The 18,463-nt window shown below is 41.1% G+C and overlaps 1 protein-coding gene across 1 annotated transcript in view; it reads left to right on the top strand.

The window, feature by feature from the left end:
- wnt3 (wingless-type MMTV integration site family, member 3) overlaps positions 1 to 18,463 on the top strand; it is a 29,693-nt gene that overhangs the window by 6,812 nt on the left and 4,418 nt on the right. Inside the window, exons 2-3 of the mRNA XM_022218794.2 lie at positions 8,179 to 8,420; positions 14,715 to 14,980. Of these exons, the coding sequence (XP_022074486.1) occupies positions 8,179 to 8,420; positions 14,715 to 14,980 (508 nt within the window). The remainder of the gene's footprint in view (positions 1 to 8,178; positions 8,421 to 14,714; positions 14,981 to 18,463) is intronic.

The raw sequence follows: 18,463 nt of genomic DNA, 5'->3' as shown, positions 1-18,463 counted from the left end.
AGCGCTATTACAGAGCAGACGGTACAAATAAAGCTTTGCTTCGCTTGCAGTCATTTTAATAAAAGCTGTGTTTGAAATAGGAACCTTGGAGTTTTATGAGTCTTTGAACAGTATCTAAGTAATGATGCACTGAGGGATTGATTGTGACAGGTTATTCTTTACTTTTTCAGGATCTTTAATTCTCATACTTTGGTTGCGATTTCAACTTCACAAACAACTTTTACCTTTTGATTTGACAAACAACTTGAAAACATCTCAGTTTGTGTCACCAGTGGTGGAAATTAACAAAACACATAAGTCTTAAGTCAAACTAGTAGCACTTTTATTTAGTGTTTTCAAATCATGAATCTTGGTCTCTTACATTTTTGGGGTTTCCATTCAGCAAAATTTAGTCAACAGCAATGGATATTTTGCAGATTTTACACACAAAACATGATGAGCTTATAAACTTCAGTTGTATAAATATGAGTTTTAACAATTCAGCATTGAGTTGTCAACTATTAAATGAATCTGCAACTATTTAGATTACTAGATTAATCAGGTTAAGCATCTTTTAAAGAAAGGATGTATGAATTCAATGATTCTAAGTGCTTAAATGTAAACATTTTTCTTGTTTCTTTCTTCCACTCTGACAGTAAACTGAATATCTTCGAGTTAGGGATGTAATTTAATGCTTTAACAAACACTGATTTACTTTTTTTTTTTTTTTTTTACCATTTTCTGACTAACAAATTGAGCGATCAAGACAATAATTGACATATTTAACAACAATGAAGTGATGGTTGCAGGTCTAGTGTGAGTTTAAACAACTCCACAGTAGTCTATTGGAGGCAATTAGCTCCACTGTAGCCACCTACATGTATGCAAAATACTGCATACATGTTAATTTATTAATCAAATACCATCAAAACGTATATTTAGTTCTGTAAAACTTTAAATGCAGGACTTGTGATGAAATATTTCTACTTTGTGGTTTTGTTCCTTGCACAGTCTGAAGTCAGCTGAAGTGCTATAAATAAAAGCCAGATAGCAAATAAAACACAAACAGTAATTTGGCTAACACTTGCTATAAAGAACTGAGAGAAGTCCATAAAAATGGTCACAGATAAACTAATTCAGCTTCTCTCTGTTAATACTAATAAGAATAAAAAGTGAAATACACAATTTTATTCCAGCTCTGGTGCCAGCTAATTAACAATAAACACACAGCTAACATTTGGCTAGCTAGCTCTGCTGCTAAAGGTTAAACACATACGAGCCAAAATTAGGGTAGAAACATTGTTTGAGAAAACTTGCCATAGTTTGGAAGACATTTCCAGAATCCCCAAAGTATCTTCTAACATTCACAAATAATTTTACCCAAACAAACATACTCAGGTCAGAATGTAATCTGAAAAAGACAATCAAGCTAACTTGACTTCTGCATTCAAAAACAAAGATGGCGGCAGGAAGTGACATGTTATTTCCTTGTTCATTTGATGCACAAAACACCAAGAATGAGACAGAAAGTTAAGTGGACAGGAACAACAATTACTGCATCTGAATATGTATAGTTTTTTCTAAAAACACATTTCAGATAAATACTCTGTCACTGTTACAGGATAAATGATGGAACTTTTACAATTCAGTTGTATGGGTTTTCTAATTACAGATGCCTCAATTCAGCTGTAGATACCTAAAAATGAATTATGACTAGTAGAAATTCCAGGTTCAGATCATTTTAAGTTAGTTATTCTTACTAGTCATAATCCTGGTTCAAGATAACTTTACTCCCCTTGAATTCAACATATCTACATTGTCTGTTTTAAAAAAAATTAAAATGAGGTTGAAGTACTCGGAATGACATTTTGGATCTCAAACTGGAATTTGGCCCTGTTAAACAGTAATTACAGATATCTTGAATTACAGTTTTGACAAGAGGCAATGACAAAGCAGGTATCTGTTGTTACGACAAACTGGAGGTGGTCTGCTTTTCAAACACACACTGCAAAAATACCTATAGCAGACATTTTACTGCCATGTTATTGAAAGTGGATGCAAAAGTTCTAGTAGAATTTCCCCACAAGTCAATTTTATATCTTCACAAACTCCATACTATTAATTTCTTCCTATTCTACAGCATTTTCTTAGAACCCTATTCACCATATCAGTCACCATTATTTCTGCTAACAAATGCTTTTTTGACCAGTATCCAATGGAAAGCCTTACATTATGCAGTTCAGACTAGTCAAAATTATGTTTGAGATATCTGCAACTATTATACGAAACTGAATTACAGATATCTGTAACTGTTGTTTGTAGTATATTTAATATATTTTAGATACCTGGAATAAAAATTCTGACTTGTCACAGTGTAATTACTGCTACTCAAAATGACACTGTTTCCTGTAATTGTACTTCTAGTTGGTCAGACTCAGCCAGTAAGTGTTAAAATGGCTAGTCTTAGATAGAAAACTAAAAGAGGTTCAATGTTTTTGGGATGTGTTGCACAAAATAACTTCCTATATAAAAACTTCAGAGGACGGTCTCTTCATGGTAAGATGAAAGTTCTTTTAGGCAACAGAGGTGCAGCATAACTTAGTACTTTTTATTGTAGTACCATCTTTATTATATTATTTTCACTATCTGAAGTTATTATACCAAAGGTTTAGGAGAAGGTCCAAGAAAATGTGGATCTTGCTCTGTACAATCTTTAAACTGACTTTAAATTAACATGGCATCTCGTAGGCAGTTCTTCATGACGTTGTTTTATTTGCCACATGAGGTAAAAAGACTTGGACATCAGCACTCCTGAGATGGTAAAGGTGATTTTTGAGGTTGGTGCCAGGTGCCACAAGTGTTTACAAGAAGGTAATCAGATCTTACAGAACTTGTTTCCATGAGAGATAGAGTGAAAGCTTTCGACTGCAGCATCAAACCAGCTGCGTCAAAGCAACAACAAACAGTAGTCACTGAACTTAACTTCAGTTCTACAAGGAAATACAAGACTGGATGTTTGTTCTTTTGGACTTAATGGTGGATTTTACACTGGACAAAGACATCAAAAGGGCAGAAAAATCATCCTCGTCCTCTTCACGTGTAACGATTCAGCATTAAGTCCTGTGCAGTAGTTTTTTAGGGCTGCTACCCAGGTGCGGGCACTTTTTCTATCCCTGTAAGGTACCACACCTGTAGCTGGAGGTTCGGACCACCCTAAAACAGCCCTGCAGTGGAAAATGACCTTAAAATACTCGTAAGGCACTCTAGTCATGAACTTGTGTACAGGTTAAAGCCAGTGAGGTCAGGTCATGCTGTGTTCAACAGGTTCAGAGGGTCACCTGGTTCTTACTTGCTGTCACACAAAGTGAGCTCATGTGTGCTGCACTCTGTAACGCAGACCTCCCACCACAGCAGCTGCAACATATTTCTGACAGTGCGAGATTCCTTGACTCACCCTTTGACTCAAGCTGTGAAACAAAACGGGGGAGATGCTGTTTCTGAAGCTTGTTGTCGTGATTTCGCTGCGCTGGGAGTGGCCCAGTTTGAAAGTTTTTGTTGACAGTGCTACAGCCTTGATTGCATGAATTTCCACTCTTTAAGCGAGGTGTGTGGTGGAATCCCTTTGTTTCCTCTGCCTCATTTCTGTGGTTTCCAGTGGCCCATCATACTTTCACATCAACCCAGTTTAGATGCTGAGAAAACCCCCAACCACGCCGTAAAACCCCCCCAGGGCCGGCAGAGGCCCCACGCAGACATGCCCCAGCATGCACCTGCCAAGCCCTGCAGTTCGCTTTGCTGCTCGGCTGCTTCGTCTCCTTCCCTGCAGCGGATTCCCCCGGCATTCTGCCTCTCTGGAGGTCTCTGCTGCCGAGACACGTCGCTCGTAGCTTCCGAGAAGTGAGGCAGAGCAGGCAGGATCAGCATGGCACACATGTGGTTGGTGTGCATGCGTCTGCGTGTGCGTCTGTTTGCACAACGCGCCTCGCGGGTTAAGACTCTCATTAGCACCTAGCCAAAAAGATATCCCTTTCATCTCGTCTGTCCGTACGGATCAAGCGAGGCACATCCTCTGCAAACAAAGACAAATAGGCTGGCAGATCCATGGAATGCAGTCTAAACATGCTATGTCCACCACAAAGTCTCATGCGGTTTGCTAATTGATTCCATCAGAGAGCCTGGTGTTGTCAGAGCGGTGGGCATGTAGCGTAGCAGCCCAGCTAAAGTTGGCATGGTGGTCTGAATGCACAGCAAAGCATCATCCAGTCGGGTCCATCCCGTGTCTGAGAGATTAATGGGCAGCAACCGAGCTAGCAGACAGTGTAATTAAAGGTCCTTAGTCACTCAGTCACCAGACGGAGTGAAGTCAGCAACACTTGAACTCAGTGATGTTGCGACTGGCAGATGAGCTAATGTGGCTCCTTTCGCTCGGGTAAACTCAAGACAAGGACATGAAGAGAGATTGATGATCAGATTACAAACCCTGCATGGGAAAACAGAAGGTTGAGATGGATATGAAAGAGAAGAGGCTCTATGTGTAGCAGCGTTTGATAGATTTTTTATTGCTTTACACATGCTGGAGGTTACCCGAGAACTGTTTGTTGTGTATCAGTGTCACTCACGCCAAAAACACGAGTCGATTTGCGGGATCATCATATTCCATAAAAACCCAGCTGTAAAAGCAAAACAACCGGCGCTGATACCTGGGAGCTCACCTGAGATCAAAAACAGCCCAGGCGGGGTGGAAGGTTTTTTGGGAGGCTGGGGGAAGGGTTTTGGTGTCGCACATGAGCTGTGAACTTATCTAAAGGGGGGATTTTTTTTCTGCTGTGACTTCAATGGCTTGACTTTTGTGTCGGGGTGGGGCGCCGCGCTGCACTCATCTGTCAGAGTCGGTGGCTGCTGTGATTGGGTTGCACCCTGCGGGGGTCCTGAGGTCATCCTGGAGTGGCGCTCTGATCTGATCAGCGTCAATTGTTCAGTTTGTGATCCTCTCATGGCCTCCAGCGCCACGTTGTCCGAGCGGAGAGGAGCTGGCGAAGCTGCAGAAACGCTCAAAACACATGCATGTATTGTAAAATATGTTTATAGCCCACAAAACATCCAAACTGAGTTTTATATCACATCTGTAATGTAAAATTTTTTTGGTGTAGATTTTAGTCGCAAAGTGTTCTAATCCCACAACCCACATATGGCGTAACAGTGGCACTTCAGATGTTAGACCATTCTTGAGAACACAAAAACCTTAGAAAGTGGGTTAGACCACACAGCTTTCAAATCCTTCAAGTCACAGAAAAACATTTACTACACAGTTTGTCATTAAACAAGCTAACGATGTGGCTAAGTTATAGAGGAAGCAAACTATAGCCAAAGCCACAGAAAGAAGCTAACAATGCAGCTAAAGTCATAGACTGAAGCTAAAAACACAACTAAAGTTCTAGAAAGAAGCTAACTACATAGCCAAAGCCACAGAAAGAAGCTAATAATGCAGCTAAAGGCATACACAGAGGCTAACAGCACAGCTAAAGTAACTGAACAACAGGTAATTACACAGTTGAAGTTACAGAGAGAAGCTAACTAAACAGCTACATTAATACAAAAAGAGCTAAATACACAGCAATGGCCATAAAAAGATCCTAACTACATAGCTGAAGTCATAGAAGCAGCTATGTAGTGACACTTTGGGCCTTGAAAACATTACTTTGAATTCCATTCATCCATCCATCCTCTATACACCGCTTTATCCTCACTAGGGTCATGGGGGGTGCTGGAGCATATCCCAGCTAACTCTGGCGAAGGCAGGGGACACCCAGGACAGGTCGCCAGTCTGTCACAGGGCTACATATACAGACACACAATCACACTCACATTCACACCTACAGGCAATTTAGAGTAACCAGTTAACCTCAGCATATTTTTGGACTGTGGGAGGAAGCCGGAGTACCCGGAGAAAATTCACGCATGCACAGAGAGAACATGCAAACTCCATGCAGAGATATCCCGGGAAAGCCGGGACGTGAACCAGGGATCTTCTTGCAGCAAGGCAAAAGTGCTAACCACTGTGCAGCCCACTTTGAAGTCATTTTCCTCAAAGACAGCAGAAAGTGTGTCAGACCATTCTGCTTCCAAACCCTTCATATATAAATGTGTGTGCGTAATCTCAGAGAGGAATAAACAAGAAATGTCCTGCAGCTTCTGGAAGCAACAGTTTTGTTCGAGCTTGTCATCACGGAAAGCATGTCAAAACACGGGGCATGGCAAACTTGTTTTCTCGCTCTCTCTTATTTCAAATGAAATATAAAGCAATTAAAATTAATTACCTGAATGAAACTATAATGGTTCCCTGGCATCACAAGGCGATCCCGGCTGTCTCGCTGCAGTGACTAATCCCTGATTAGACCATCAACTCCAGCATTCTGGTGCAGAGCTTCACGTGTCTCACTTTCGTCCGTCATCGGCATCGCTATCGTTCTTAAAACATCAGCTCCAGAGGAAAACCACAAATTGATGCTGGAACTGCAGGGGCAGGTGTTTTCAGACAGTTGAAATAGTGCGAGGGGGCTTTTCCCAAACGGAGTAGACAGGTTTGTTGTTGTGTTATCTGTTAGATCAGCAGATCTGTGCATGCTAACAAGTGGGAACACTTTGAAAAGTCACTGCTAATAGCTTGTATCCCTGCCCTGAAGTGGGCCTATTACCTCCCTCCTGCTGGTGGAAAAAAAAAGAACGAGGAGAGAAAATAAACAAGAGCTCTTAGTATAAACTACATTAAGCAGATAAGTCAATAAAACTCTCAAGTACGAATCACTGTTCTGTCACAGGGCTTCACTTACAGTGAGATTAATGAACACGGTAGCAGGTTGCTTTTCGCCAAGGCCTCACTGGCAGGTCACCATCATTTCCAGCTGTTGTGGGGTTTGAGTTCGCGGAGGGCAAAAAGTTGTACAGCGAATGAAGTAGTTTCACTTCTCACATCCAGTAAAAATGACACTTGAGTTGTGGGACAATGTGAGAAAAATATACATATCTGTTTTTCTGCAAAACTTTTTGTTATTCTAGCAAAAGAACCAATGTGCTTACATGTTAAACACAGTGAGCAGCAGAACAAAAACATGTATAAAACTGGCAGAATATGAAATAAATATGAGTATTTTTGGTTGAAGAATATTACAAAATCTAACCAGATATTTTTCTCCATTTGCTTTCAGTATTAATGAAACAAAAATGTCTAATTTTTACTTTCAGATCACTTTCAATTGTAAAAAAAGGAGTTTTTATATTGCATTTTTACTGAAGTTCAGTGAGCGAACACTTGAAAGTTCATTTAACCAATTCAATTAAGTTTACAGGAAACAAAACTAGCGTATAAGTAGATTTCCCAGGATGCATCGTTAGAGAGTTTGGTCTTGTTTTTTTATGTAATTTCGAGAAACAGACATAATGTAAACTTGCTGCGTCTCTTTGTAAAATTAGGTTATGGCTATTTCTTTGCATAACAATCAAAATAATTTCAATATGAACCGAGTTTAATATTGAATTTAGTCCAGAATTAACTTTAGACTGACTTTGTATGGACTAAAAAAGGCTTTCAACAATTGTGACTGTAAGTTCATGATGTTAAATGAAGAAGAAACATTTTAGACATGGAAAGTATAAAAAGAAAACACATCTGGCTGCTACCACTACTTGATTTAACTTAATATACGCTTATTGAACTTGTTTTCTCCGATTTGGCTCATTTACAGGACTCATAAGTTGACCTTGACCTCCATAGTCATGTATTGAACTCACATTTTTAAAGCTTCTAATTAGAATTCAAATGATTTACAGTGTGCCTTAGCCAGAGCCAAATAAACGTACCATGGTTCAATATTATGTCTTTTTCTTTTTTCCAAAATCTAGCTTTATTCTGCACTTGTTCTGTCTTGTTGTCGGCTGATCAGTCATCTCTGAAGCGCTTTGAACTGAGCTAACCTGAATGAGAGGTGCCACATGAACGAGGTCTGACTGAGTGATTGATATGAAGCCTAAAAAGTGCAATTACAAAAAGAGAAAGTTTGGTTCAATGTGCGCTAAATGAAGTGTGTTTTTTATTTGCAATGATGCGTGTTGGGTGTTATCTTTAGTCCCAGTCCATGAGAGCGTGTGGGGCTGGTTTTGTCCTGCAGGTCTTGAATGCGTCCCCCTCTCTCTGTGACACAGGTCCCTGGCCCTGGGGCAGCAGTACTCGTCTCTGGGCTCCCAACCCATCCTGTGCGGCTCCATTCCTGGCCTGGTGCCCAAGCAGCTGCGATTCTGCCGCAACTACATCGAGATCATGCCCAGCGTCGCCGAGGGGGTCAAGCTGGGCATCCAGGAGTGCCAGCACCAGTTCAGGGGCCGCCGGTGGAACTGCACCACCATCAAGGACAACCTGGCCATCTTCGGCCCCGTGCTGGATAAAGGTAGACGTTCAGTCCAGTATTGATCCGAAAACGATCTCCAAAAGCAACTGTAAAAAGTTCCTAAAGCTACTGCAAGCTGTGTCACCTTGTCAACCCTAAAACCCAGCAAAGAGTGTGAAAAGTATGCTATCTTTCTTTTAAAAATTGCTGAAATCAAACTATTTATGAGAGCCGCTGTCAAATTTTCCACTGACAAAGCAGGTCCTTCATTAAATCAAGTATGATAAACACTGCTGTTTTGGAAAATATATCCAAGCATGTTCTTAAAACGCTGTCATTTCCTTAAAATCTATTTAATCAGATTTAACCCTCAGAATTTAAAAAAAGCACACTATTATAAAAATAAATCAATAAAAATCCCCAAAATTGCACCATTTATCACAGCAAGAAACTGTATATGGAAAAAAAAAGAAGAAATTTTTCAACTTTCCGATGGTCCTCCATTGAATCAAGTATGACAAAAAGTTCTGTTGGGAAAAATATTAAAATGTATTGTTAAAATAGCACTGTTTCATCAATATCAATTAGCATTTTTTTTTTACATGTTTCATTTAAAATAAGTGTTTTCAATCCTTTTGTTTTAAAATTAGGCAAAAATAAATAGTCTAAATGAACCAGATTCTGGAAAAAACTGGTCTCCCTGGTGCATCCAAAAACGTCTCGGTGGTTATTAGAGGGGTTGAAATGAAAATAAAACTACTTTATTAATAAAATAAGAGATTAAAACGATCTCCAAGCAGCTGTGAAAAGTAGGTTGCACCACTAAGGCTACTGCAAGCTGTTACAAAATGTGGAGTTTAACAGTTTTCCGCCCTCGGGCTCGGCACTGCCTGTTCTCTGGGCTTTTGCTGACAAACGACTAACTGGGGCAATTACAATAATATCCACCTTTCCTGGCTGCTGTGAGAAATGAGCGCAGGTACGTGCACTGACACATTATCCAACTTCCATCCGTCTTTTCCCTCAATATCGCATTTGTCTTCGGCATCGGTGGCTGTTTTTTTTTTCTTTTTTGCGCCCCAACCTTGTTTACACTCTGGTACATGAAAGGGGGTCATCGCGGTGAATCTATCAGCAAAAACCTGACAAGCACGGCTGATATACTGGAGACATCCATCAGGAGCGTCATGCGAGCGTGGTTTACCGACGTCGGAGACAACAGACGCAGGTGTCCCGCTGAAGGCCCCTAATTATGAAGGTAGAAGTTTGGGTGTTGTGAGCGAGTCTGCTGATTGGAAATGAATTAGCCTGTGTGTCAGAGGGGAAGGAATCTGGGCAGAAATGGGCAGTGTGAGCAGTCCAAGCTCCTCAGTCAAATAAAAGGGAGAGGGGAGGCCAAATGAGATTACAGGCAATAGAAAAGGGCCGGGGGGCTCCGCTCAACCCCTACTGTGCATGAAGACCAGTGCGCGCCTCACACAGTCCAGCTCCCACGGACGCCCCATTCACACGCCCTTTTGACTCTGTCATGAAAACAGGCTGAAAGGGGATCTCTCCCAGCCTAGCCCGGGTGCTGCACTTCGGGATAGGCGAAGGAAGCGAAGGGAGGAGAGGACGGAAGAGGAGCCGTGAATGGAGGAAGTTAGCGAGCAGCCACCAGCGCCGGAGCCACCTCCAGCTCCCGGTGGACGCCTGGAGGAGGAAGTGGGGGGTTGAGGTGCCGTGGTGAACCGTGGTGGTGCATGGGATTTCAGCTCGGGGTGGAGGTGGTGGTGGCGGCGATGGCGGTGGCGGTGGAGGGGAGTTTAGGGAGTTTAGGGAATGCCAGCTCCGGGCAGAGCGGGGCTGTGGGGGCGCGAGTCGCTGGGCCCTTTGTGTGGATAATACAGTGTGACACAAGGGAAACAAAGGCGGATTGATGGGCCCAGCAGGTAGCAGGAGCAGCGCTAGCCTTGGCTAACAGCCAGAGCTCCAGGGGCCCAGGGCTCACAGGCCCCTGTTTGGAGGGCCCAGCTAAGGCTTGCCAGGGCAGGCAGGGATGCCCAACCTGGGGACGGCATGTCATCCAATCATGTAAGAGATTTAGACTAAACTGCTTCCTCCTAAAAGGAATAAAACACATATAAAGACACATGTAGGTAGTGTTTCATTGTTTGGATTTAACCCTCTGAACCCCAAATCCTACTGACAGGTTTGAAAAGCACATTATCTTTTTTAAAAAAATCACTAAAATTACACTGTTTATTAGAACGAGAAACTGTAAAAAAAACAAATATTTGTCTGATTTTAAACTTTACAACACACCTTGATCAAATCATCTGTGACAAACAGTTTCATTATAAAAATAGCCATATATAAGGTTAAAAATTGCAATATTTAAACAAAATCAATTCATCCTACACATCTTATTTAATACTTCACCAAAAACAAATGGTTTGAACGGAGCATATCCTCTAAAAAAAAAAAAAAAAATCCCTCAAAATTCTGCACGGCATCCAACTACTACTTACTGCTAAAATTTATCGACGCATGTAGGCAGTGTTTCATTATTTGGATTGAAGCCTCGGAACCCCGAAACCTGCTGACAGGTTTGAAAACCATGTTATCATTTTTTAAAAATCACCAAAATTACACCGTTTATCACAGTGAAAAACTGTAAAAAAAAAAACAAATATTTGTCTGATCTTAAACTTTACAACACACTTTGATCAAATCATCTGTGGCAAACAGCTTAACTGGAAAAAATAGCCATATCTAAAAACTCAAAATTCTGCACTACATCCAACTACTACTAAAATTTATCGACACATGTAAATAATGTTTCATTCTTCGGATTTAACCCTCTGGACCCCAAAACCTGCCGGCAGGTTTGAAAAGCATATTGTTTTTTTTTTTTGTTTGTTTTTTTAAAAAACACCAAAACTCCACTGTTTGTCACAGCAAGAAACTGTAAAAATAAGAAAAAGTGCTGGATTTTCAACTTTTTGATTGTTCTTCAGTGATTCAAGTGTCACAAAACGTTCCATCAGAAAAATAGCCAAATGTAAGTTTAAAATAGTTAAATATCAAGATCAATTTATTCTATAAGTCTCATTAGTAAAATGCACCAAAAATAAACACTTTAAACTAACCACATTCTGCAAAGAACAAAATATTCTGCAGTTCTTTGTTCATCCTACAAACACTTGGTGGCTTAGTTGAGACCAACAGTCATGTGGCAAAAATTCAGGAACTTTTTGAATGAAAACCTTTTCAAAATCTGAGTAGTTAAATGATGTTTTACTTATTTGTTTTCCAGGACTGGTTACACCGGTGGACAATTGGAAAAATGATTGATTAGGGAGATTGAGAGGACAATAAAATATATTTTATCAATAAAAATAAATGCTCAAAATGCTCAAAAATGGCAAACAGAGCAGCAAGTAGTTAGAAGATACATTACGCATGGCAAAACGTCTTTCTAGAGTGTGAAAAATGTCATGTTTGCACAGGTTTAAAAACATATATATTGAAATATCTATAGCGTGCAGAGCCATCATTTTTTCCCAGTAAATGGTAACATGTGTGGGCACTTGGAAATATATTGCACATGTTGATTCTAGTTTAAAAAAATTTTGTGCAATCAAATATTATTTTTCTGCCTTCCTCGAGTCATGATTTCTGTGTTTCCATAGAGGTGCAGGACTTCATATTGCAGTGAAAAATGAGCAAACAGTGACTAAAAATGTGAGCAAAAAAACAAATGAAACACCTTGAAGCTTTTCAGGGTGCAGAGGGTTAATTAAATATATCTAAAAGAACGGATTATTGTTATTGTGATTGCTTAAAATTCCATAAACAGAGATGAGTTTCAGTGTTTGCTTTACTGAACAAAAGCCCTCATGAGATAGTCCACCAGATCTTTCATCTCGTAAATTTTTAAAAGAGAGAACGAGCTTCAGCACAAATACAGATCCTTGTGGCACTGTATTCGCACTACAGGCTAAAAGCATAAAAAGGCATTTTTGTTTTGTTACTTTGCTCGCCGTCACATCGAGAGTGGGAAATCCTGGCTCGCCTCCAGCCAAACATGAGTAAACTTCGTCTGTGGCCTGTAAAGTGGTCCGATCGGGTCTCTGGCAGCGGAATCATGGAGGAATTTCTGGGGTTTGCAGCCACTGTGGTCCGGCAAAAGCACGAGTTTAATTCTCTGCTCGTGTTCGTACAAATTTCAAAACTCAGATCACAAAGTCAGTGTGCTTTACATGCATACATACGTGTGTGTTTCTGCACGTCTGTAGCGGTGCTGTTGGAGGCCGAGCCACAGTAAGTGTGCTGTGATTGTGAAACAATGGTGTCTGGTTACATAATAAGCTGTTGCCTTCAAAGGAGGCGTAACTCCATCCCTCAGCGTAGGAACAGGGCCGACACACTGCTAGGTTTCACCAGAGGGCCAGAGGGGTATGTAGGGGGGCGACAACATTCCTGAAACACTATCCAGATGCAAAGCAGCGCACCTCAGGGATGACAGGAGGTCAGTGAGATCCCACTGAGTGTCGGGCCACAATGGGCTGATGTCACTGCAGGAGACTCTGCTGTTCCTCCGTCTGCTTCCTCATCACTGATGCTCATTGACTGTAAACCTCTTCGCAAAAGAGGGGACCGGTTTTCTACTCGTTTTTCAATAAATACGCCCTCTGAAAGATGAAATGTTGTGTTAAAAGCTCATCGCCTGGAGGGATAACTTTCAAGACGTCTGTCTGGATGTTGGCAGCAGCGAAGATCACCTCATCCATTAGACTGACACCAGGGAAAGACCGATTATCGAGGCCGATATTTGGCTTCTTTCTGATTTTAATTATCTGTATTTTATTGGTAAAATAAATATGCTACTTCAGACCTGATGCAGCCTCCTCTGTCTGTCTGTCGTCTCTCAAGCAGCAAAAACTGAACAAGAAACACAAACCAGGAAACTAGCTTCTCTCACTGCAGCTAATGCTATGCTAACAGCTATCTACTAACTTAATAGGTAACTACAGTAACCTGAAGCAGAGTCTGGAAAACAAAAACTACTAAAGCTTTAAGATTTGGACCTTAGAGGACAATAAAAACACTTAAACAATGAAAGATTAAGAAAACAGAAGAATCAATCTCAGTCGATCTCATATAAACAAGAGGGAAACGTCCTAATTTAATCACTCCTATTTCTGTTTTACATATTCAGTTATAGTCACCCTTATTAATGAAGAAGACTAGTTATGAATAACAGGTTCACCTGCTCATAAAAAATGATATTTAACATACACCAATCAGCCGCAACATTAAAACCACTGACAGGTGAAGTGAAAAACATCGATCATATTGGTTCTATGTGGTGTTCTGCTGGAAAACATTGAATTTTGGCAGCCATGTTGATGAGACTTAGTCACTCAAATAACATTCCCAATCCTAAATGTCACTGGTCCAATGCACCCCACCACATCGCAAAAACCTCAAACAATCAGGAACATCTTGAGGAACATGACAATCACCCAAAATGTTGATTTGACCTCCAGACTTCCTAGACCTCATTATGATCAAGTGTCAACAGGATGCAGTGGCACAAGTTTGATTCCCAGAGAACCCACTGCACAACCCAGAGTATCCAAAGGATCCATTGCCAACGTCCTGGTCCAGACCCCATAGGACACCCTGAGAGGTCCTCTGCTCCAGGCCCAATGGTTCAGAGTATTTTTGACCACATCAGGAGGATCAACACAATATTAGGCAGGTGGTCATGATGTTTGCCTGCTCGGACTCAGGGGCATGGACTCAGGACCTCTGGGGATGTCCTGTGGCAGCGGGATGGTGGCAGCAAATTCTGTTGGTCCTGTGGGTTGCAGGGTGGGATCTACCTAGATGAGGTTTATCCTGGTACATCCCACAGATGCTCAATAAGATTTAATCTGGAGAGTGTAAAACCTTAACACCTTAACTCGACTGTTCCCCGGTCCAATCCTGAGCAGTTTTCATGATGTGTCGGGGTGCATTGTCCTCCTGAGGGTGGAAACTGGCTACAAGGACGGTTTTGCCATGCAGTGTCGGTTGGTTGCGGAGTTGCTTGACCTGCAGTGATCAGGTGGATGGTACATGTCAAACATCCACATGAATGTTGGGACTCAAGGTTTCCCCGCAGAACGTTGCATCGTAACAAGATCATCGATGATATTCACTTCAACTGTCAGTGGTCATAATGTTGTGTCTGATCGATGTATGCCTGCTCCAGATATTTGTTACTGGCCTTTCTTGGTTACCAATAATCAGCATTGGTATCATTCCATCAAAAACACCCATACTGCTGAAACGCTAATTGACAGTCTCTTGTCTATCTTTCAGCGACCAGGGAGTCGGCCTTCGTCCACGCCATAGCTTCGGCAGGCGTCGCGTTCGCGGTGACTCGGTCCTGCGCTGAAGGAACGTCCACGATGTGCGGCTGCGACTCCCACCACAAGGGGCCTCCGGGCGAAGGCTGGAAGTGGGGCGGCTGCAGTGAGGATGCAGAGTTCGGGGTGCTGGTGTCCAGGGAGTTTGCAGACGCCAGAGAGAACCGACCGGACGCTCGATCGGCGATGAATCGGCACAACAATGAGGCGGGACGCACGGTAAGAATGTTTACTAACCGGAAACTGCAGGTATTTTTCTGTTTTCATATCTCGTTTAATGTGCTTGCCAAAAGTATTTGGACCCTGAACATTATAACATATAAACTTCCAGCACCACATCCATTGACCCAAACCCATCTCTTGTTCAGTCATAGGAGCGCCATCATTGGACAGTCTTCAAAACATACAATAAGAATAGAAACACAATCAGTTCGCTACTTTTCCTCCATGTTTCTCACATTTAGCCCGTGCTGCTTTTGGTTTCCCATCGTTTCTTTGCCTCAAACCCCCAGGTTATTTGCTTCTTCCTTTTGTGCGCTGCTCTGGCTGGTCTTGCTCACAGTTTTTGCACATTTTCAACCTGAAATATACTGCAGAATTCAGCTGTTTATTCACTGGAACTGTTGGGCTTTGTACGCTACAAAACACAGAGGTAGACAGAGGAGTCGAAATATTTATGGCCAGAATGTACACATATTGATAAATCCTCTGAAGTTCAAGAAGGTTTATATATGTGTGAGTTTTTATTTGCTCCTGTTACATTTTTACTGTCGCCTAATTTTTCACTGCAATATAAAACGTTTTTAAGCCGGAAAGGTCTTGTCATCAAGAACAGTCAAAGCTCTAAAGAAAGAATAAAAAATATGCATTAATTTAATTTGTAAAAAGCCACAGATAACAAAAACCGAATAAAGATTTACCATTTTGGTCACTTGCAGAACTTATAGGTCAATAAATTCTGAAGACATAAACATGTAAATAATCTTTTCCTGACCTAAAATGACTTTGAGAATCATTGCTTCCCCCACAAATAACTAATCTATTCCATCAATGAATGTCTCTCCACCCGGCTCAAGCACACCAGCTCACCTATAACTCTGGTCAAACACTGTAAAACTACTGGACATAATGATGAGTTGCAGTATTAAAGTAATTTAGACATACATGTTCTGGAAACTGGAAGTAAGAATCGGTGCTTTTGAAGGTGGAAATACTCATCCATGGCGTTGACGGTTTATGTCACTCATGATGTGATTTCCAGCAAATAAAAAACACCTGCTTGTTCACAAGGTGAAAAATTTATTTTTAGAAGAGTTTCTAAAGCAAAAAGGGAAACAATAACCTGACTGTCTTACAAAAGCAGCGGACTGATGAGGAAACACTATTTTTGGGGGATTACTAATTGTTCGTGTGACGGGCAGGGATTTGGTATCCGACTTGTCCACACATTTCTGAGTTTCCACCTGAAAACGGGCGCTTGACTTTGAATGACTGGTTAATTACTCAACTACTCTTCTCCTCAACACACACACCTCGCCTTTCATGCCTTGCATCCCAATGAAGAAAGAAGAAGAAGAAAAAAAAATCCCCCGACAGTCAAATAACCTGAGTGAGCTGAGGGGGAAAACAGAAGGAAATCAGCTCAGACTTAAAACATCACCGGCTGCTGTCACTGCCGGGAGAAAACGGGCTCTCGGCTGCTCGCTGAGGGGCAAATGCGGGGGGCAACAAGGCAGGCCTTTGATCTGAGCACACAGGAGCGACCACGGCAGCCAAGTGAACGCTGGCTCTCCCCACCTGGCCCTCTCACGCTCCATTATTTAGCCCCAAGGGCGCGAGGCTTGATGTTAGCATGACAAGCTAACAGGGTGATGTCACCGGTCCTCACACAGAGGTGCCACCTGCCTTCCGCCCCAGCTGGGGGGAATTCGGCAGCTAAATATAGCTGTTGAATTAAAGCACAACAAAATCAAAACACAAAGCTGAAAATATGCCCCGCGGCGGCACACTCAGAGGGGAATTAGCAGCGAGAGCCTCCACAGCTGCGTGACACTTCAGTAAACTGCAGCCATTGTTGTTCTTGGCCCGCTCTGAGAGTCTTTAGCGGTTTCGTTAGACTGCAGTACTGTAAATTTCTGACCGTAAAATTCCGCCACATTCTTGTTTGGTCGAGGCTGAGTCAGGTATCAATGTCAGACCAGCACATTTACACTTTAAAGGGACACGCCGCCTGAAATCTACCTTTTGAAGGCCAGAGTTCCATCCAAAGAAGCGGATTTAAGGATTTACTGGCGACGTGAAAATGGTTTGGATATGTGTAGGAGTGATCTCAGAGTTTAAGGGGTTTCTACAGACATTTTTACTTCATGTCGTCACTCTGGATTGCCACTTGAATCTTCTAAATCCAAGCGGATGCAGCAATTTCCTTTTATAAGAAGCAATCAGTGAGTCAAGTCAAGTCAAGTCAGACGTTGCGCTAAAGTGGTTTCCAGTAAAATAAGATTACGATTGGTGTTACAAAATCAACCTTACAAGCTGAAATATTGGGTTTAAGACCCTTTAGTGTTACTTCTATTGTGATTTTACCTGGCATAGTCACATATTAGGGATTAAAACCTTACCAAAAATATCTAGATTACTACTTTCTGTTACGGAGATGAACATACTTGATGTGACAATATACTGAAGACTCTATGGTTTTAACGATTTATTGTTATACTAAAAGATCAACTTTCGGTGGAGTATTGTATAAAAGCAGAAGGAAATCTTAGTTCGTACAGAGTTATTTGTAAAGCTATGCCAAACATTATTCATAGCCATGTCAAATTTGAATTTATAGCGAATTTTCATTTGACTAATAGTTTTTTTTCTTCATTAAAATGACAAACAAGCAAAAATACATTGTGCTAGAGTTCAGTAATTCTACATTTTTATGATTTTGATTTTATAAATAATTCATACCCCTTTAAATTGTTGAAAACCTTTGATAAACTTCCATTTTTTATAAAATTCCTGGTTGTGTCTACAATGTTGTGTTTTAGTACAAGATAAACTGGGAACAGGTTTATGTAGTCGTTCTTCAACCTCAAAACCTTAAGAGATCATCACAAAGAGCAATGAAGTCCCAACAGAGACATGCAGAAAGACTGTTAGTGATCATAAGAACCGTTTGATTACGATGGTGTTATGGTATGAATCATTTTGGACATGGTATTTTTAGTAAAAATTTTAAAAACAAACAACATAGACATAGTTAAAGCCAATCATTACCAATGGTGAAACTACGTTTTTTTAAAAAAAAAAAAAGTAATTTCCACCCAGAAGTAACCTGCTGATTGAATGAAAATTCCCTATAAATCATATTTTGCCATCGGAATACATCATTTGGTGATCTGTACATTTAAGAAGTTTCTGCAGACATTTTCAATTTATGTCATGAGTCTGGATTGCTTACGAAATCTGTTCTAAATCCAAGCATATGAAGTTGATTTCCTTTTATAGGAAACAGACAGTGACTTTCACACAAAGATAAATCTTTAGTGACGTATCGCCCTAAAGTATCAGGAAATTTGGATTATGACCATTAAACATGCTGGCTGCCAAGCTGATTCATTCTGGTTGACATGAGATTGTATTTGGAGCTACGACAAAAATACTCTACCAAGTATTTCTAATAAGTTGGGATTTTTTAATTTATTTTTT

The sequence above is a fragment of the Acanthochromis polyacanthus genome, chromosome 19 (assembly GCF_021347895.1).
Source record: "Acanthochromis polyacanthus isolate Apoly-LR-REF ecotype Palm Island chromosome 19, KAUST_Apoly_ChrSc, whole genome shotgun sequence".
Classification (NCBI taxonomy): Eukaryota; Metazoa; Chordata; class Actinopteri; family Pomacentridae; genus Acanthochromis; species Acanthochromis polyacanthus.
The sequence above is the reverse complement of the archived record's forward strand: the minus strand, read 5'-3'. Positions and strand labels throughout refer to the sequence as shown.